This window comes from Callospermophilus lateralis, chromosome 6, assembly GCF_048772815.1.
Source record: "Callospermophilus lateralis isolate mCalLat2 chromosome 6, mCalLat2.hap1, whole genome shotgun sequence".
Taxonomy (NCBI): Eukaryota; Metazoa; Chordata; class Mammalia; order Rodentia; family Sciuridae; genus Callospermophilus; species Callospermophilus lateralis.
The window spans coordinates 90,690,626-90,712,127 of record NC_135310.1 but is presented as its reverse complement, the minus strand read 5'-3'; the positions used below and the strand labels follow the sequence as shown (position 1 = coordinate 90,712,127).

Below are 21,502 nucleotides of genomic sequence, written 5' to 3'. Positions count from 1 at the left end.
ATTCTCAGATCATAACCCAGACCTACCAAATCAGAAACTCTGAGAGAAGAGAGAGCAGTCTGCTCAACCAGCCCTCCAGGTGATCCTGATGCATGGTCAGGTTTGAGCACCACTGGGTTTAGATCATTAGGCAGATATCCTAATGGTGATCTTTTTACTATTGCCAAACTGGAAACTGACATGTTGAGCATGTTGGAGTTTCCAGGGTAACCTGATAGAGTGAACTGTGTTCTGTACTTTGTACCTCAGTTTTCAGTAAAGTGTTGGGTTGGCCCAATTATAACAAAACTGGGAAAATAGCACTCCATATGTTAGAAGTTTTAGCCAGACTCCAATTTCGCAGAGTTGCTTCTCAACAAATGGCCACCCTCCCCAGGAAAATCTCTCTGGGCTCAGCAGGGATCTGGGTTATCTGCCAGGATTTTCATCCCTGCTGGCATCCAAGTTCCCACTTTTTGCCTCCCTTTAGAATGGGTCTGCAGTAAGCCTGGGAAGAACAGAAATAGCAGGAGATAGCAGAAACAAATGTGGAAACAAATATCAACTATTCCTCCTGCCAGCATCCAAGGCTTCTACCTGTCCCACCGTCAACAGCCCCTGGTCCTAGGTGTCCTGGACCAGTTCCCCAGAGACTTGTGAGGTACACAGCAAGGAATCAAACATCACACTTCCCTCTGAAAAATGGAGGAATCTGATTTTAATCTAGAATGAGAACTGTGGTTTTACCTATGGTCTTTACATAATTATTAATAATAGAATATTTCAGGTTGTCTTGCTTAAATAATAAAATTCATCCTACCAAGAATCTGCTAACTCTTAGGTAAGCTTTTGCCTTTCCTTAATGCTTTTGAATGAAAAGAGAGAGCTTTTGGAGGAGCAGAAGATTGTGCAGCTGCATTCAGTCTGCTGGCGGGGAATAAGATAAGGGACCTAATTCCTGGGGCTTTTTAGGGAGAAGGATGGTAATGTCTGGGAGAGGCCTTGAACCATTATGATGATAGGAACTGTGGCCTCCATTAGTGCTTTCAAGCCTAGTTGTACTCCCAAGCATGCACCTATTTCTCTTCCATCGACCCCTGCTCTGTGCTGTCAGAGCGACCTCAATAGGGCACTGAGACCTGTTTCTCAAGTTCCAAGGGCTTCCCTTACCTAGTTCTATGATATATTTAATGACAGAGCTAAGTGACTATGTTGCATTGTAAAACTCATCTTATTGGTTCAAATCTGCTTCAAGGGATTAGTAAACTTCAGGCCTGGAAACTGAGTTTAAATTGAAAATACATGCTGGTTCAAGTTATCTGCACAAATATGTTCCACTAACTTAACAACTCTCACAAATATTCTACGTGCTTGTCCACTCTTAGAAAGGATCTGTAAATGAATCCAGCCCTCTCTCTGCATCCTGGAGCATACACATCAGTACACTTGACAGTAGCAAGACTGACTTAATGATCATGTAAATCAGCAGAGAGATGTAAGGATTGGATGCCTGCCTTCCATACTAAGTTGTGAATGCTTTTTGCTCCTCAACTTAACACATGTCAATGTTGTTTTACAATATCTGACACTGAATTTGTCTTCAACATTAACTCTGTGGTAAAAATTGACCAATAGTCGGCCTCATTTTCCCCACTTCCTGCCCAAATCAATACACATGTCTCCTCTGAAGAATGGGGAATGTAAACAGAACTTGATCCTATGGTTTTAACTTACCTCAATCTGATGTGTGCTTAAAGAAAGACCAATCACTTACTTGGATGCCATTGATTTAGTTTTTTTGTGCTCTTGTGAATTAATAAATTTACAGTGCTTCTATTTTCTAAGTAAACTTTTTATCATTGATTAGTCCTCAAAGGCTAATTGACTTATATTTACTAAAAGACCCAATATATTGATTTTCAGAAAATGTAGACTGCAGGACTAGGAAATGGTGTACCTGTGAATAACTTGTATTAAATATATAGAATATCAACCTGTATATTCATTCCAATTTTATAGTCCCCCAAAGAACTCTAATGTTTAGGTCTCTAAAATGAAAGAACACAAAGATACCACTTTTTATATTTATTTTAATTTTTTTAAAGTTAAATTCTGTTCTGAAGATGTTAGCTAGGATGATTTATGAAAATGGGTGCCTTTTTGAAATGAAGTCCTTGATGGCACGCCCTTAACTTACCTTCATCAACAGTGGGCATGTTTCTCATCCAATCACTGAAGAGCATTTGCTTGCTTACCTCTCAAAGTTTACTCTGCAGATCCAGCTGTTATTTAAACTTCCTATTTCATCCCAAGCTTAGGTGAAAACCAGAGAGATCAAGTAAGTTTGCCTCACACTTTTAGAGCAAGAAAATTAGAGAATAAAAAGGATCTTTCTGTGTTTATGATTTCAATTCTTTTTTAAAAAAAGTATCGAAAAGATCAACCAAATGCAATTATGTTTTATCACTAAGACTTTTGTGTAAATATTCTACTAATAAGGTAATCAAATAGTTATTAATAACAATGAACTAGAATGAAGATATTCAGAAAACATGCTCAGAAATGCTTCTCATTCCAATTGTATACTTCTAAAACCTAAGCTTACTTTCTTTAAAAAAAAAGTTTAAGACAATAATTGTATAATAAGAAACTAGATGCTCTTAAATGATATTTGATCAGAGTTACTTAAGATGTTAACACAAACTTACCTGACTCTTGCAATTAGAATTTAGCTGGTTTTGAAGTGGGAGAGTTAACATTCAGTTACAATAATGAAGATTAATATGCAAGAATTATACATTTTAGTTCACTTATAAAACAGCTTAACCATCCAAAAGGAAGAAAAGAGCTAGCTAATGTGATTTAGACAGAATATATAATTATGTTTAACACAGTGCTTTTCAAACTTTAGTGAGCATAAGAATTACCTGAAGTAATTCTAAAATGTAGATTCATAGTTCCCATCCCCAGAAGCTTCTAACCAGTAAGTACAAGATAAAGCCCAAGAATAGGCATGAAGTAGGTGACCTACCTTAACCTTAGGTAACTCCTATAAAATTAGAATTCTGAGCCCTCTTTGAGAAGCAACAAATTAAGTTGACAGATGCATTTATTATTTCATTCTAAACTACGAAATCATCAGATAAAATGCCAATCTTAAGTCATCTTTCAGTATGCTAGAGCATACTGCTAGACAGCAATTAAAGTATATTCATTTCAGGTACTTTATTTTTCATTGTGGTAATTATGAACTACCCCAGAGCTTTTATAATTCCCTGATGTTTAAGAATCATATGGACTTGGAATGTTTTTTTTTTAACTTTTGTTAATTTTTACTGTTTTCCTATTGCCATTTAATATGTTTTGTATTACAGCAAAAGGAGATCACAGCATTTATTTGTTTTTCTTTGGTTTCAAGGGAAGAAGAGGAAAAACAGGACCACCTGGAAAACCAGGACCCCCAGGACCACCTGTGAGTAAACAATAGGAGGACTGTCCCCATCCTCCTGTCCCCATTCTGTCTGCCTTTTTACTTTCATATGTGACCTCAGTGCTAGTTTACTTCCCTATAGAATAATTTACTTCTTTGTACTGTTCAGAATAATTGGTTTCAGCACTTGTAGGGACAATTCATGCTCCCTATACCACCACCTTCATCACCACCCAAACTGGGAGACAAAGGCTGCTGGTAGCTCTCTGTATACCTCACCCCCTTGTTTATTACATGAGCAGTAATGAGTGAGCGTCCTCAACTGAACATCTCCAACAATCATCCAACAACTGAGCATCCACATGTACAAACAGATGAATTCTGTTCTGAGTCTGCCTGAGCTCAATTTCAAATGCTTAATAACATTCAGGCTGGTTGTAAGATAGACAACTGGCATATCCACTCTTCTTGATACAAAATATATTGTCAGGGACTGGGGTTGTAGCTCAGTGGTAGAGCGGTTGACTAGCACGTATAAAGAAGTGGGTTCGATCCTCAGCACCACATAAAAGTAAATAAAATAAAGGTATTGTGTCCATATACAACTAAAAAATTATACTTAAAATAATGTGTTGTTAGAGAATGTCATAGAATGGACTTTCTAAAAAGAGTTAACTTATCTCATTCCTTTACCCCAAAATTCTGGAAAAAAGGATTCCATCTCTTGTAGTTTTAATAATTCTAACCTGCCAGAGTCTGGTCTGTGTCCAAGCTAATCCAGTGATGTGGATTCCAGGTCACTAATAATCCCTAAGTTGCCAGATTCCCAGGGCACTTCCACACTTCATCTTACTTCATTGCCACACAGAAATTTACTCTGTGGATGGCTCTCTTTGAAACTCTCTGTTCTCTTGGCTTCGTAACAATTATTTTTCTCTCCTAACTCTAGGGCTATCCCTTGGGTCTCCCTTGTTAACAACTTTCCTTCTGTCCCCATCAATATGTTGGATGAATTAGTAAATCCCAATCATTTATTCCCATCCACATATCCCTCCAGTGTTCCAGGCCTACATCCTGTGGCTCAGTATCTCCATGTGGAAGTCTCCTAGGGGTACTACAAAAGGAACATGTCCAAAATTCTCTTTAAAAATAATTCTAGATTTGTTTTTCCTCTTTCACCCTTTGTATATACAGTCCCTAAACCATGCCAACCCTATATCTCTATAGGGGATATAGGGATATATAAAAATATATATATATTGTAAATCCATCTTCTCCTCTCCATCCTCATGGCCACCTCCTTAAATTAGGCCTAGGCAACTTGTATCTATATTTATGTGGCCATCTAACAACTGGTCTCTTTGCCTTTACTTTGTCTAAGTGGAGTAATCTCTCTAAATCATGACTCCAACCATATAGCTCAGGCTTTACAAATTCATGCTGACTTGAATCACTTAAAATTGCTTAATAGCTGAAAACTATTTGGCTTAAAATGTCTTAATAGCTCCTCGTTTCTTCAAGAAAGATGGATGCCATGTCTCCTACCTGCCATTCTGGGCCCTTCATGGTTTGCCTTCTGTCTACCATTGCCCTCCTCCTCCATGCCCTTCCTCCCTTCCTAATTTGCAGTGTAATCTTGCCATGCTTTGCAAATGTTCTCCACTATCTTCATAACTCAACCTCAGCATCAGTTCTCCTACATGGCCTTTGATGGGCTACCCTTCATTGTCCTCGAACCATGAACCTTCTGCAGATACAGCACACTGCTTTGTAACTGTTATTTTGCTTATATGTCTGACCACTTCCCTGTAATTTCTTTTAAACCACTATTTTTGTCACTATCTACTAGCGTAGTTTCTGGCCTATGGCATGTAATTATTGATTATTTATTTAATAAGTGAATAAACAAATGAATATAATTTTCAAATAGGAAAATGAAGGGATGGGAATGGAGCTTAGTAGTAGAGGGCTCATCTAGCATGTGCAAGGCCCTGTGTTCAATCCCTGGTGCCAGGAAAAAGAAAGGAACGAAGAAAGGAAGAAAGAGAGGGAGGGAAAAGACCAGACAAGACTAGATAAGTGCCTTTTTAAAGAACAGAACTTTACTTAGCTACTAGAGGACTCTACACCTAGCTCCTTAGGTATCTCTTAGGATGTCATCATGTGCCAGAAATGAACATAATGTGTGTCCACTCATTTATTTTCATTTCACTTCATTTATTCAAGTGGATTATACTCTTAGCAAGGCATTGTGTCGCTTAATATGATATAAAAATAAGGGGGTATGACTTAGATATCCTAGAATTCAATCTTTTAAGTATCATCTTTGTTGATTTTTATTCCAATGTTTTTGGCAAAATAGAGAACGTATTATAAGATTTTGAATACTTGTTTTATCTTTCAGCATAGAAAGCTGGTGAATGCTAACAGACAAGATTAGACATTGGTGTCTTTTTTCCCAATGTATGATGCTCCTTTTAAGACAGGATAATTGCTGTCTCAGGGGAGGAATTTGAATGATGAAAGTCTTTATGACAAGCTTGCCAACTGTCTATGAGAAAAGAGGATTACACTGAATTCTGGAATGTTGATCAAATGAGTTGATCAAATGAGTTCATTCAGGAATGTCAAAGATTAAGAAATATGTGCTGGGCCTTCTGGCACGTGCCTGTGATTCTAGTTACCTGGGAGGCTGAGGTAGGAGGATGGCAAATTTGAGGCCAGCCTGGATAACTTAACAAGACCTTATCTCAAAATAAAATGAAAAGAACTAGGATGTAGCTTGCAGGTAGAACACTCTTGGGTTAGAACCCAAGTCTCACAAACAAGAGGGTATTGGGGGCATGGAAAGGGGAGGGTGGAGGCGGGGAAAGGAAGAGGAGTGCCTTTATGAAAGGATTCATAGTAATTCCACAGGATTTTTTGGTTGTTGTTTGTTTGGTTGGTTGGTTGGTTGGTTTGGTTTGGTTTGGTTTTGCCAGCGTATTCGGGGGGAAGGAATTATTTCAAGTATTAAATTTAGAATTTAAATTCAGCTACGGATCTGATACAGAGTACTCATTAAATCCTGAATACATACTTTTAAAAATAAAAGTAGTTTATTAACATGTAATATAAGATACCCAGTTTATTAAACTAAAGGCATAAGGAAAAAAAATCTATGCAGAAAATTTTTATATATATATATATATACACACACACACGAATGAATGAAAAGCATTAGGCTAAACTCAGCTCATTTTCTGTTTGAGAATTGCAGTTTATGGAAACTCTGTCTTTCTGATTCTGGTATGATGCCTCTGACTGACTGAAATGCCTTTTCTCTCATACAACAATCATCAAAGCTTCACCTTGGGATACAGTTATCATCAACTTTTGGATGTTTTAAATTGATGACGTGTATAATAGTGTGCTGCAAAAAAGTCCCGTAGAGTACCCAGCCATACTTGCAGAGCTTAGTTGAGGACAGCTTGGAAAAGAAAAGTAAAATAATTGGCTCCCCACATTTTTCTGTGCCACCTTCACATTAATTTTTCGAAACATAATGTACTTTATAAAGAGAGCTGTTATTTCCCAAATGACTAGACGTGAAGAGAGTTCTTCAAAATGAGTCCTTTTGAAGTCATAATAACGAACATTTTAAGAAAATGAGCTCATAAAAAAAAAAAAAAAAACTAACTGTTTCTAATTCACATTGTTCAACTGTTTCACAAATGTTTATTGAGGGCCCTACTGTGGGCCTAATACTCCCTTAGCAGCTGGACTTGCAAAGCTAAGTAAGACATTGTCCTTGCCTCCTAGGAGATTCAAGTTTAGGAAGACAATTCAGTGAAGTTAATTGTTAGGGTTGGTTTCCTATAGGAATTTATAAGTGAAGTGTAAAGATTGAGGAGGATTGCCCAGAAAAACAGATAGAAAGGGAAAAGGGATCAAGCTAGGTACTAGGTACTAGGTACTAGGTACTATTGGCAGCTAGGTATTGTTTTGCAGGGACAAAAACAGAGTGCTGAGCCTCTGGCAAAGGAGGTGAGGAGCTATCCAGTGAAGGGAGAGCAGGAGGCCAGCGGTAGTGAAGCCAAAGACAGCCAGCTGTCATGGGGAAGCTCTCCAAGTCAGGTGAACCCATGAAAAAGTAGGAGGTTTCTAAGCTGGAGAGCCCCAGGGCCAGATTGTATTGTTAGGTCACTCTAGAGGAACATTGGAATTGAACTGCAAAGAAAGTAAACAAGATTCATTGAAGCTATCATAGTATTTACTGTTTCTAAAGTATTAGCAGAGTATTTGTTATCTCTGTTTGCAAGTCCCTTGGAGGTATTTACATTGTATAGAGAGATATAGATTGTATACACAGAGGGGGAGGGGGAAGGGGAGATTTTTAAGAGAAATCCCAGGCTGTTTGTGGACATTTTTAGATCAAATGTCATTTTCTATTTATTTGTCTTTTCCAACATTGTACTCTGTGTGACATGAGCCCCATCTCACAGCAGAAAGGAAGGCAATTAAGAGAACAAGAGAAGGGTTGTTAGGGGCTAAAATTCTAATTGGGACTGGAGATGGTTATGACTCACATGTGAGATCCCTAAAGCATGCATTAGAATTTCTTTTGCCAACATGAAATGTAAAATAATCTTAGTTTTATCTCTTTTATTAAACATTAATTAAAATATCCCTCAAATGAATGAATATTTTATATAATTTTAATGTTATGCCTGAGCAGTTAATTTTTAGAAAAGTTGAGAAGAGAAAACTAGTCTAGTTGATGTCACTGTCTGAAAAGAGCCAAGGAATTGGAGTTATCTGGAGGCACAAATCCTTTGATAACAGCATATTTTGATCAATGTCCTCAAGAAGATGTTCTTCCCTTTGGGGATTTAGAGGTGTTCCCTAAATCAAAGGTAGTGTTGTTATTTAGGGGAGTGTCGATGAAGATTAAAAGACATGGAACTGAAAGGAAAAGTCTCTGATGGCCTGAAGCAACTCACATAATTAAAATGCTTTAACCAATTCTTCCACTTATGATTCTTTGTTCTGAAGCCAAATTTGTATTTTCTTACTTTCTTAAGAAATTTTTGTACCAAAAAGGCAAGTTGCTTACAAAGAATAATTTCCTACAACTTTCTGTTTATCTTATTGTGTGCTAGTGGCGGGGGTAGTGTGGATAATGGGTGTGTCTGTGTGTGAAAGGACAACTTTTTCTCCCTGAAACACTATCTCCTAGAGAAGAAGAGAAGAAGAAATATCCCCTAATAAGGGGATATTTACGAAAGTTAATCTATTGAACTAATGTTATTAAGTTGTCTTCATGAGTCAGTGTTTCACAAAAGTCATATATATTGCTCCAAATTAGCTCTCCATATTTAATAGCAATATTTAGGGAAAATTCGTCTTTAGGGAAGACTTTGTTGGAATTTACACACATGTAATCAGCACATAATAAAATTAATCAAAGTGCTTGTAACTGAGGAGCAACTAAACAGGTTATTTAACAGTGTTGGCTATGAACCCTTATGTTGAACATAGTTTCTTAAGTATTTTTCCAACTTCCTGTTAAAAAGCAAAGCTGATCTCACAAAGGAGAAAGCTCCCCCATTTTCCAAATATGCCATCTTATCCTAAACAAATATTCTGCATTGCTGGGTATCTTACTCTGTGTTCTGTTTTTATGGCTGACTGCCACAGACCAATTAGTTTATTAAAAGTAGACCTTTACTTAACTCACAGTTCTGGAGGCCCAGGAGTCCAAGAGCATGGCGCTGCCATCCGGGAGGCCATCTTGCTGCAGCATAGCGTGGCTGAGGGCATCCTGTGGTGGGATATAGCTAGCTGCTAGCTCAAGCCTCTCTTCCTCCTCTAATAAAGCCACTAATTGCATGGTGACCCCACCCTCAGGACCTCACCTAATCCAATTACTTTTCAAAAGCCCACCTCCAAATGCCATGAAGATGAATTTCGGGGTTAAGTTTCCAGTGCCTGAAATTTGTGGGGGGACACATTTAATCCATAACAGAGAGAAACCATTAAGTAGAGACATCTTAGATTAATAATACCATCAAATACATCAAGACCGAGATGTATTTGTATTTTTACAGAGTCCCAAAGTATCAAAGTGCTGAATGACTCTTTAGGAGAAGAAATAGTGCTAACTTTTGAGGAAACAAATGCAGAGGAAAGAGGGATGGACTAAACCAGTTTATGAAAGAGCCAGCTCTGGTTAGATATGACACTTCCTGTGTTTTATGGAGTTTCACAGATATCTTGAGAAGTAGAAGTTATCCTCTATTATGGAATAAGTGATGCATGGAAACATTATATAATTTGCCCAAGATCACACAAGCCTAAGAGAAGGAGGCAGACTTAAGTCCCAGGAACTGATTCCTAAAGTCGCCTTCATCATGGAGGATCAGTGGTGTCAGAGACAAGTTTCTAGTTTATGGTTTGACTAGGACTGGCCCACAAGCACCATACACAAAACATTGCTTGAATTTTTGCATGGCACTGTTCTACATCAGGACACAGACAGTACAGGATGTTGGTGAGGAACCTAATCCAATCCCTCACTAGCTCATTCTACGCAATTCACCTGACATTTCCACATCTTCATTTGCTTCTCTCTAAATTTGAAATGATAGTACCTGCCCTGCCTAATTCCCACAGTTCCTAGAAGGAGGAAATAGCATGTATATGAAAAAAACTTTCCTCTACATGTGAAATTCTCTCTAAATGTAACTTAGATCCATTACTAATTCTGAATACCTATTCACATTGTAGGTAGAAGAGCTCCTCTTGAATCTATAATAGAACCAACACATTTTTTTTCTCTTTACTAATTTCCTAAAATACAATTAGCAAAAATTTGTCTATCAACACGTTGTATAAATAAGTGATTACTTTACCTATGGAATACTTATTCTAGATATGTAAAGCCACTCTTGAAGAGATAGAAAAGTTATTCTCTCAAATAAGCATTAACATCTTGGGCCTAGGGATTCTGTGATTTTTTTTCTCCTCAGCTTTACAACCTCTTGCTTGCTTATGTGGTTTGTTTATCCATGATCTATTGTGTTTTCTTAATTGTGATGGTCTCAACTACTATTCCTCATACTCTAGTAAAATTCTTTTATAAAAAGCCTTCCAGTTCTCTCAGTAGCATATGCAATGGAAAATAGTGGCCTCATATTATGATGAGACTTGACAAGTCTTAAGTCTTAGAATATTTTGTTTCAAGTATTCTGATTTTTAGTTTCTTTAGAAAAGAAGGGAAAGCAGCTGGAAATGAGGCGGAGCAGGAGGGAAAGCCAGAGAATTTAACTAATGAGCTATTAAAGGAAGTATGTATTAGCCCACCCATTTGACATTAACTTTACTTCTCATTCATCATCACTCTAAGGAGCGTTTATTAAAGACCACATTAATTTTAAAATGTGTTATTATTTCTCTATTATAGGCAGGCCTTTTGATTTTTCTTTCTTTTTTTCTGGTATTGTTTTTGTGCATTGTTTCATTATTGCAGTATGAGAACTGAGTAGTAGGCTCAAATGTGTCACATTTCAGTGCATAGCAATTTAGGTTGAAAACAGAAAAGTCAAGAAATGTGTAACATAGGGCAGCAGCTCCCTCTACTGTTTCTACTTGGAAATTTCTAAGCAAAAAAATGACACTTCACAGATCTTGGGAGGATGTTGCAGATTATGTAAATTTTTCAGTGTTTGAAGCTTAGTTATAAATCAATACAATTTTCAAGATTTTGTCGCACTTTCTGTTTTTCTTGTGCCTTAAATATAAGTACCGTATCATTTTTAATGTCAACATAATACTTTCTTGAGATGAAAAATCTTTACTTAGGTCATGGACCTCTAAAATGGCTGTTACAAAACACCAACAAAACTCTGCAGCACTAATTTAGTAGGAATTTACTCCAGTTAAATCTATGCTCCTTTTATAAAACACTGATCTGATTTAAAATATACAAAATCATGTTATTTCTACTTTAATTTTAACTTCATTTAAGTGGAACATCTTTTACCTTTAAAGCATGAATCATTACATAATCTAAAAAGGTATGATTACATAGCAGTTTACACACTTAAAATAATAAATTTAGGATATAAAGTTGCATTCATTTACAAAAGTGAGTCCATCTGTGATTTTGCTTTTTATACTTTCAGTTAATTGTGGTCAACCATGGTCCAAAAATATTAAATGGAAAGTTCCAGAAATAAGCAGTTCATGAGTTCTAAACTATACACATTTTGATTAGCATGATGAAATATCACATCATCCTATTCTGTCCCACCCAGGATGTGAATCATCTCTGGCCACTGAATCCACAGTATACAACCTTTATCTTACTTGACAATGGCCCTAAAGTTTAAGAACAGTGATGTTTGCAATTGGGATATGCCAAAGAAAAGCTGAAGCTGTAAGCGAAAAGGGGGAAATTCTCAATAAAGAAAAAAAAAGGAAGCTGAGATTTCTGAAATCTATGACAAGAATAAATCTTTGTGAAATTATGAAAAAGGAAAAAGAAATTATTGCTAAATTTGCCATTATACTCCAGACTACAAAAATTATGACATGATGGAAGAGGCATTAAATTATAATATTTATGCCAGGCACAGTGATAGACACCTATAATCCCAGCAACTTGTGAAGCTGAGGCAGGAGGATCACAAATGTGAGGTCAACCCCTAGAATGCAGCAAGAGCCTGCCTCAAAATGAAAAATGAAAAGGTCTGGTGATATGGCTCAGTAGTAGAGCTCCCCTGGGTTTAATCCCCAGTGTGTGTGTATATGTATATGTATATGTATATGTATATGTATATGTATATGTATGTATGTATGTATATATTATCTATAGCCTCTAGACATCTGCTGAAGGCTTTGAATGGATACTGGTGAGAGGGAATATGGTAATTAACAACTATGTATTGAACATCTACCAGATGTTAATCACATATCCTGTATGTGACCAAATGCATTTTGAGGTTCATCAGGTCTCTGTGGATATCTAATTCATATTCTTAGCATCCTGTCTATAAGTCTTGATCTGATCAGGGTTTGTCATGCTTGCAGATTTCCCTTTTTTTCTGTTATAAACAATAGATATATAGGGGTTTAGAAAGCCAAAGTAACAAACAAGCTACAGAAAAGTCCTCTACCTTTAATAACTTACATTCTGCTATGAAGAGAGGGAAAGGCATAGCAGTGATTGCTAAGCAATTAAATAATACACTAAACAATTTCAGTTCACTGTGGGGCACTGTAGAGGAGCAAACTCTTCTGATAAAGGAGGAGCATACTCCTCTGATTAAAACAAACAAACAAACAAACAAAAAACTCCAAATAATAAATATTTGGAAGGAAGAGAGGCATTACTGTGGTCAAGAGACCCAAGGGAGGGCTCTCTAAGCAGGTGACAAGAATTGTCCAATCAGATCCAGACATGAAAAGGGCTCTAGGTGGGGAAAATCTTGATGCACTTACTAAATATAAAAAAGCTAAGAGAACTGTAGAGCCAGAAAAAACTTTGAGAGTCAAGTGGCTTTATCACACAGGGCCTTATAAGAATAGGAGTGGGGGGTGCAGGTGGCAATGAAAATAATCAACTGATCACATTTCCCTTTTGTACTTGTCAGATGTTGTTGTTTTTAATCTGAGGTGGTTAATTTTGATTTTTGATTTTTCATGTGATGAAATTACTATTCCTGCTGATACAAATCAAGTATCCTGAACGTAGTATCTTTTTTAGCCCATCATTTTTTTATCTTTGAGTAGAACAGTGCTTTAGTCAGTTTTTCCACAGCTGTGACAATCTGACAAGAACAACTTTAGAGGAGGAAAAGTGTTTTGGGGGACTCAATTTCAGAGGTCTCAGTCCATATATAGCCAGCTCCATTCCTTGAGGCTCAAGGTGAGGCAGAACATCATGGCAAAGAGTGTGGTGGAAGGAAGCAGCCCACATGATGATCAAGAAGCACAGAGACTCCACTCACTAGATACAAAATATAGACCCAAAAAGCATGCCCCAATGACGCACCTCCTCCAACTACACCCTACTCACCTTCAGTTACCACTCAGTTAATTCCATCCCTGATTGGGTTAAGACTTTCACAACCCAATCATTTCTTCTTTAAATCTTCTTGCATTGTCTCACACATGAGTTTTGGGGGACACCTCGTATCTCAACCTTAACAATAGGCAACAGATTTGTTTGCTGAGAGAACATAAAAACTGGCAAAGCTTTGGTTGTAGCCCATTCAATTTCAGTCTTGTCTGAGTCCACTGGACATCATACTTTTCATTAAACATGGAGAATTCTGTCACATATAAGTCAGTTTTTTCTTTGTCCCTGAAGCTAACCCTGAGGATTCCTTGCTGATAGGTCACATGCTGAGTCAGATAAACAGTTGTAACAACGAAAATGCATGCCCTCAAACATCATAGAACTAATGCACTTGGTACCCATTATGCATCGCTATCCGCAACTTGTATATTTTCCATCTCTAACTTTATTTACCCTGCACTGAGAATTCAAGATACAAAATTACTATTTCTAGTATAAAGCAATGTCCTCTCCAAAACAAGTTAATAACCCAAAACACATTTTGGACTGCTGAATAAAGCAGATGACAAAAAAAATGTCTGACTGAAACATTTCTTTATGAAAATATCCTGTATGTGACTGTATGCATTTCGAGGCTCATCAGGTCTCTGTCAAAATCTAATTCATATTCTTCGCACCCTGTCTAGAAGCCATGATCAAGGTTTTGTCACGATTCTAGGTTTTCCTTTCAACAAAGAACCTGGCTCTTCTGTCTATTAAATGTCTAAAGGCCACGCACTGTAATGATAATATCTTCAGAGAAAATGAACCAAATCATTTATTTGACTCAATGGGAACAGTAATTTCATTTCCTATTAAAAACAAGATGACATCCTCAGATTTAAAAATATAGACACACAAGACCTGTAAATGGAGACACAGCCAGTTAATTATTTTTATTGCCACTTGTCCCCCACTGGGGTCATGGGCCCAGACAAAACAGCTGTTGTCAACATTGCTAAAATTCCAGTGTCACCTTGTGTGACTACAGAATACATAGACATGCATGTGAGACAGCTGCGGGTATTAGGTTGAGATTTCAAAATCCAGCACTTGGGTTTGGTTTCCTAATTACTTCTCTTTCTCTCTCCCTCTCTGAACAGCAGCTATGGGACATTATTTACCACTTTCTGATTTCCCAAGTGTTTTATTAATTGTGGTTATACTCTGGCCACTGAATAGTTTTCATGGAGAGTCATGTTCTTGAAAACAACTTTAAAGACATCTGGACCAACTTATGTTATTATACCAATGATAGGGTAGAATATTTGAAATCTTAGATATATAGTTAGCAAACTTATAATTAGCTGGGCTAGTGCATAAATTAAGCACAATTTCTTTGGTTTGGGTAAACACTAAGGTTTGAGAAATCAAAGGCCAACCAAATTTATTAAAGCATTTATATTCAAAAAGGGAGGCTTATTTCCTAAATAAGTTTATAGTTTGTATTTGATGGTATACTTTCTAAAAATAACTGTACATAGTCAGTTTATTGCTGTGTAGCTTTGTGAGGTAGGCAAGAAGTCTTATCTATTTTACCAAGAAAACTCAGGGCCCTAGCAAATAAAGGGCTCTGGGAAGCCCCTGTAGTAGGTTTTCTCTGCGCAATAGTAACTACCGTCTGGTATGGAAGAATAAAAGACTAAAAGAAATTATGTGACAAAAGGAGTAACAGTTTTCACCATTGTCTTGGGCTCCCTCAGTGTGGAAGGGAATGTGGTGGGAAATGAGGTCTGAACTGGCTTCTGGGATGTCTGCAATGATTTTGTTAAATAGTGAATATATCTGAGGCAAATATGACAAATTGGTACTTTTAATAACATCAGATTGTGGGTTCATGAGATTTTATCACTATTTTCTATAACTTTTGGCATAGTATTCCAAATTAATTTTAAAAATGGGAAACCCATCCTGTGGATTAGTAAAGGCTATGATCACTAATTACTTCTTTCTTCACTGGCTGATATTATCAGTGTTTTCTCTGTTGCCTGAAATTCTTTGTGGAAAGGGGCTAAGTGAAAACTAAAATCACTGAGTATTTTTTCTGGGCCTCTCCTGCATGCACTTCCTGTAACCATGGGTTCCATGGACCAAGAATTGGTCATTTCTAGATTAGATTTATCATATAGTGCAACATACAAACCAGAGAGAAAACTTGATATTAGACATTTGAGTTGAAAGTGGAGACTACAGTCACCCCAAAATAAGACCTGCAGATTTGTCATTTTGCTTTCTTCCAAAGGGATCCTGAATGTTCCCAGCTATTTGAATTTTGCACATCCTCTTGGCCTCTCTGTATAACTTGGCAGTGTGTGAGCCAGTGCCATCAGCCCAGTTATCTTAAGTCTCAGCAGTGTGCCTTGGAAATTACATTTGCTCTGCACAGGAAACATTGTCATTCTACTAGTACTTTTAAAAAGAGTGAATGTTATCTCTTAATTACAGTCAACAAACTGAAAGCTCTGATAGGTGGAGGCTGCCCATGGGGTCTTTGTAAGATGACTTTCTTCCTGATTTGGGTGGCATGTGGAGAGATTCCTGAGGCCAGACAAGGAGGTGGAGACACAGTAGTTCCCGAGGTGTGGTTTTTGTTGGTGGTCATCTTTGGGGGACACCACTGGATACAAATAATTTGTTTCTCACATCCACATCCTTGCTAGCTTTCATGCCCCTGTGGTTTTTATCACCTTGCACTGGGTCATTGATGTTGCTTCTGTGGGTGGCAAGGCACTCTAAAGACTCCTGCTGCTCCTTATATTGCAGGAAGCTGACAAATAATATTTTCCATTTGTAGAACATACTGGGGAGAGATGAGTTTGAAACATTTTATGGATAAATAATCAGAATGGCAGCATTAGGGGAGGGATCATTCTTTTTTCTAACCATAGAAATCGGTCAAAAAGAATTCCATGTTATCAATAATGCAGTGGGGTTTAGACCAACTAGATCAATATCTGGGAAAACATGTGCCTTCAATAGTGATGTTTTTCTGCCTTGTAAAATAAAGGGTTAAACACACACGAGCTTCATAGCATAATTTGGAAAATCTGCTTTTATGAAATGGGTTAATTATACTCATTGAATGCATTCACTGTCACAGTCTCGTCCTCCCACTACTGTTCCGAAATGACAAGTGAAACCAGGGACTGTGCAATTTTGGAAAACAATCAGGTCACATATTGAGTATTTTGCTTATTCATACAACCATAAACTGCCTATGCTTGAGTTCCCTCAATTACACAGCTCAGTATGCAGGCTAGAAGCAGACAAGCCTAGCTCAAGTGAGCACTTTCCTGGAATACACAGAGGAATGAGTTTGAAAAATGTCCAAAGTGGCAGATGTGAAAAATTCTCATTCAAGATCCAGAAGCTGCCTTCGCTGCAATCCCTCACCTGTTAATCACACAAAAGCTTCTGAACTTCTGAACCAGGGGTGCAGGCCATATCTTACACCAAGATCCTTACCAGCTCTCCATCTTTCCAAGAATGGTTCAGGTACCACTGGGAGGTGGGAAGAAACTAGACACCTCCTTCTGTTAGAAGATCACGGATCACAGTACTGTTCAGAATTTCCAGGGATTCACCAAGAATGAGCACAGGCTGCTGGCTGCCAACCAAACTGCTGTGGCCTTTTGTAGGGGAAATCCCCATAAGATATCCTTGATGAATGTTTAAACTATTATATTGTTGTCACTTAAATCCTCTGAGTCCCACACTGCCGACAGGCAGGTCTCCTTTCTACAACAGAATACGGTGGCTCTATTGTACTCTTATTAGAAGGATGTTCCATTTTCCCTGTGTAACAACTTTCCCATAACTATTCACTGCAATTTCAGGCTCATGGGAGTTTCAGCCCATCAAAATTGTCTTAGTTATATATTCCTATTTTCACTTTTCTTCTACCATCTCATAAATTCTAAGACTCTTTGCCCCACATTTGGTGTTGTTAGAACCTCAAGTCATTTTAAGATGATGATTAGCATCTTGCTGACTTCCTTCCTTTCCTTTCACAGCTAATTTTGCTTATTTTCTTCTCTTTCTTTCTCTCTAATGAAAATCCTCAGGGTCTATTTCGCTTTGTGTCCATGTTATTCCTCTCTCTTAACCATTACCTTCTCCCATTCTGGTTGCTTTCCTCTTCATCTCTTCTTGTCCTCCACATCTTTGAAAATATATATCTACACCCTGTCTCAGAGCTCCCTTTTCTTGGCCCTTATTGATTCTCTATCTCATTGAGAAATCCTGTGATATTTTACCTGCAATCTTTTATTCTCCTATCACCTGCTTAGTATCAGCCAATTTAAATGGGTTAGCTAGCCTGACCCTACCCTGGGTCAGGGTAGGGTCAGGCTAGCTCTTGTCGACTGGTTATATGACCTTGGATAAGATATATAGCCTTTTACTATATATTAAATAAGGATAACACCTCCTTTTTTGGATTGTTTTAAGAGTTAAATGCAATAATATGTGCATACATGCTAAGATTTTAATGTGCCCCTCCAAAATTCAGGTAGAAAATATTAAGAGGTGGGGACTTTGAGAGGTGACTAATAAAAACTTCACTACAGCTTCATTTTCAATTAACTAGCCAAATTTTTAGATTGATCTAAATCTGTTGGCCCTAATCTTATTAATAGGGTTAGGGCATTATTTGAAAAAAGCTTCCCATAGCATTTGGCTAGCTTGTTAGTTTGATTTTCTGCCTTCTGCCATGTAAGGATGTTGCCAGAGGTCCTTACTATACCAGATGCCAGGGCCTCAATCTTGGACTCCCCAGCCTTCAGATCTGTGAGAGGATAAATCTCTGTGGTTTATAAATTATATAGTCTCAAGTATTATGTTACAGCAACACAAACTGATGTAAGACAAGTTTTCACACAACTGTTACTCTAAAAGTTAACTGTTATTTGCTAATATTGTTATCTGTACCCCACTTTATCATTTTTTGCCATTTGTCTTTTTTTCCCCAGGATTTATTCCCCTGGCCCATCATTTCCAAGGAAAAATGGTTGATACTTTTTTTTTGATTCTTTCATTAGCATCTACTTTTAACTTTCAGCTTTGTTTCTGTCCTTCCTGATTTTCTTTGTTCAAGACTTTATAAAGAAACTTCATCATTTAAGAATGCTAACCTAAATATATGCAGACATATTCATCATCTGGAACTTGCTAGATCTAATTTTCTTTTTGTTAATCTTAATAGTATATTTTATATAACAGATTCAAAACACTATTAAACATAGAATTAGTATAAAGTTATTAATGAGACAGTTTACATTCTGTTTTCTACAAATTCATTAAAATTGCCTGTGTATTTTACACTTAAAACACATCTCAATTCAAATTATCCATATTTTAAGCTTCTAGAGTCATGTGTAGTTAGGGACTACTTTATTGGCAGTGCAGTTCCAACCACTCAAATTGTATGACAAAGATTTTCCTGTTTTGTTTTTCCTTCCATGTTTTTATTAGTGCATTATAGTTGTATATAATGGTAGGATTTGTTGTCACATATTTATACATGCACACAATATAACAATATAATTTGGCCAATATCATTCCTCAGTATTTCCCCCTTTCCCTCCCAACCACCCCCACCTCCCTTTCCTCTACTTGCATGAGACACAGGTAGAGGGCCCCACCACCACCCTCCTGCCTTTTTTTTTTTCCTTCTTCCTTTCTAGCTTCTATATATGAGAGAAATATACAACCCTTGACATTCTGAGTTTGGCCTGTATGTCTTAACATAATGGTCTCAACTAATTTTCAATGTGAACAAAAACACTTGAAATTATCTATTTTAAAATGAGATAATATAAGATTTCATGATTCTACATATTAGCCAGTGAATCAAATATGTCCTTGGTAATAAAATCAAATGAACGATCCTTTCTTTATGGAATTTTCTAGGAATCTTAAAATTTCACTCAATATGTAATACCTGGTCCATATTTCCTAAGATGGCCATGGTAATCTCAAATATGAAAACTCAAGATCTCTGTATTAAAATGTAGATGTAATATAAACACTCAAATCTTCTGGTCTCAGAAGTCATATTCAGAGTTTCTAGTAATTTTTTTTTTTTTTTTTTTGTAGAAGGGGAAGAACAGGTGTTGATATCTCCTCACTTACTAAAATTTGCAGTGGAAGCATTCTCAGAAAAAATAATCCATAATGAAGTTACAACCATTTAATTTACAAAGTGAAATCCCAAGAGACACTGAAAAAAATTTCATTTAGAGCAAATACTAAGACCAAAAAAAAAGGATCTTTTAAAAAAAGGAAGAATTGATTTCTCAAATATTTTCTATCTAAAGAGCATTATTGATTTTTTTTCCTCCCTCGGGATCACAGTGCAACTTTATACCTTGTAATACTGGTCAAAATCTATCCGTGAACTCTTTTCCAACTTAACTGGAACTCCCTATAGCCTTGCTTTCAATTAACTAGCCATATTCTTAGGTTAATTTAAATCTGTTGGTTCTGTCTTCTATAAATCTGGAAGCAGCAAGCCCTTTGTTCTGTGTAAAACCATTTATAACTAAAATCAAAACCAACAAGCAAAAAATTGGCTTTCCTCACAGAATTTTTCTTGTAAGAGCAATGATTCCCTGAATTCAGCAAACATTTGGTGCTGGGAGTGGAGTGGTGATATGGGAAACTTCTAAGTACCACAGCTTGTGTTATGATGGGTTTAGAAGGATTGAAACTCCTGCCTTCATGAGTTTTCATTCCAACTAGGACTGCAGACAGGCACACAAGCCACTATAATCAGTGTAAATGTGCTTTGCTAAGTTATATTTAATGTGTTACGGATGGAAACTTATATGAAAAAAATTCATTTTGACATTTAGCTTTTCCAAGCTTTGTTGTTGCTTCATGTTGCCACCCCTGTATCCAAGTTTAGGCTTCATCATTTTTTAAAAAAACACCAATGGAAAAATAATTACTGACTGCTCTATTTTCTACTGCCCACTAGAACATTGGAAGTGTTTCTTGAAAGTGAGTCCAAATGAGTTTCCAATAACAGACTTTCTATCTGTTCTTAAAGCAAAGCTATTTTTTTTTTTTTGCATAGTTTAAAGAGAGTTGATTATTACAACTTCCTTCACAGAGGTTTTGGGTATTCCAAAGGTCATTACTGAAGTTAATTGGAAACCCACAGGGCCAAAAGCAGTTGTATATAACCTGAAAATATGTATTTGTGAATCATGGGAGGAACTCCTAATAGGAAATTGAAGAGCTATGGTGCATAGAGATAAGTGGCGTCCAGATGGCTCAAGGAGGCTCAGTCAGCAAAGTTATAAAGAACTAAAGGGAGCTTTTAGAGGAAAGGGAGAAAGGAAAATAGTTTGGGGATGAGGTTCAGTGAGTAAGCAGAGGAGTTGACTGAGGAGTTGGAGATCTTGATTCACAAAGCTAGTGTGAGATGAGCCAAAAGACCCAAACCCTGATGTGAACACAGAGCCCATGACAAAGAATAGTGAGGGGGAAAAAGGCAAAAGTATGGGTCTGTGAGTTAAGCACAGGAGGTGCATTGGCTGAAAAGTAAGAATACAGGTAAGCCCAGGACTAAGGAAGTTTATTTTTTTAACAGAGGACTCTTTTCATCTTTTAAACTTTGGGAATATGCAGCCAATACTGTAACCCTTGAAGAGGATGATGGTACAAACAGTTCATCGTTTTGACACTATACATTTGATAACTCTGGTGGAAGACATCATGGTTTTCTGTTTTCTAGCTCCAGTAAGATTTTAGTCAAAAATTTCTTAAATGCTACTATAATGTACTTAAATGCTGAGAGTTTGTACTTCCCAAATTATATATACTTTTAATTCATTTCATCACATGAGATATGGTTCTTTGCAGTAGAAAACAACCTCAGGATCCCTACCCATGCTAGGTTTATAGACCTCTCAGATAATTACACATCAGTACAGTTGGGCTCTGAACAGATATGTCTCCCTTGAGTTCATCAATATTTTAAAGCT

General features: G+C 37.0%; 1 protein-coding gene across 1 annotated transcript in view; it reads left to right on the top strand.

The window, feature by feature from the left end:
* The window catches only part of Col19a1 (collagen type XIX alpha 1 chain), a 296,753-nt gene that overhangs the window by 182,809 nt on the left and 92,442 nt on the right, over positions 1-21,502 (top strand). Inside the window, exon 15 of the mRNA XM_076860052.2 lies at positions 3,398-3,451. Coding sequence (XP_076716167.2) covers positions 3,398-3,451 — 54 coding nt within the window. The remainder of the gene's footprint in view (positions 1-3,397; positions 3,452-21,502) is intronic.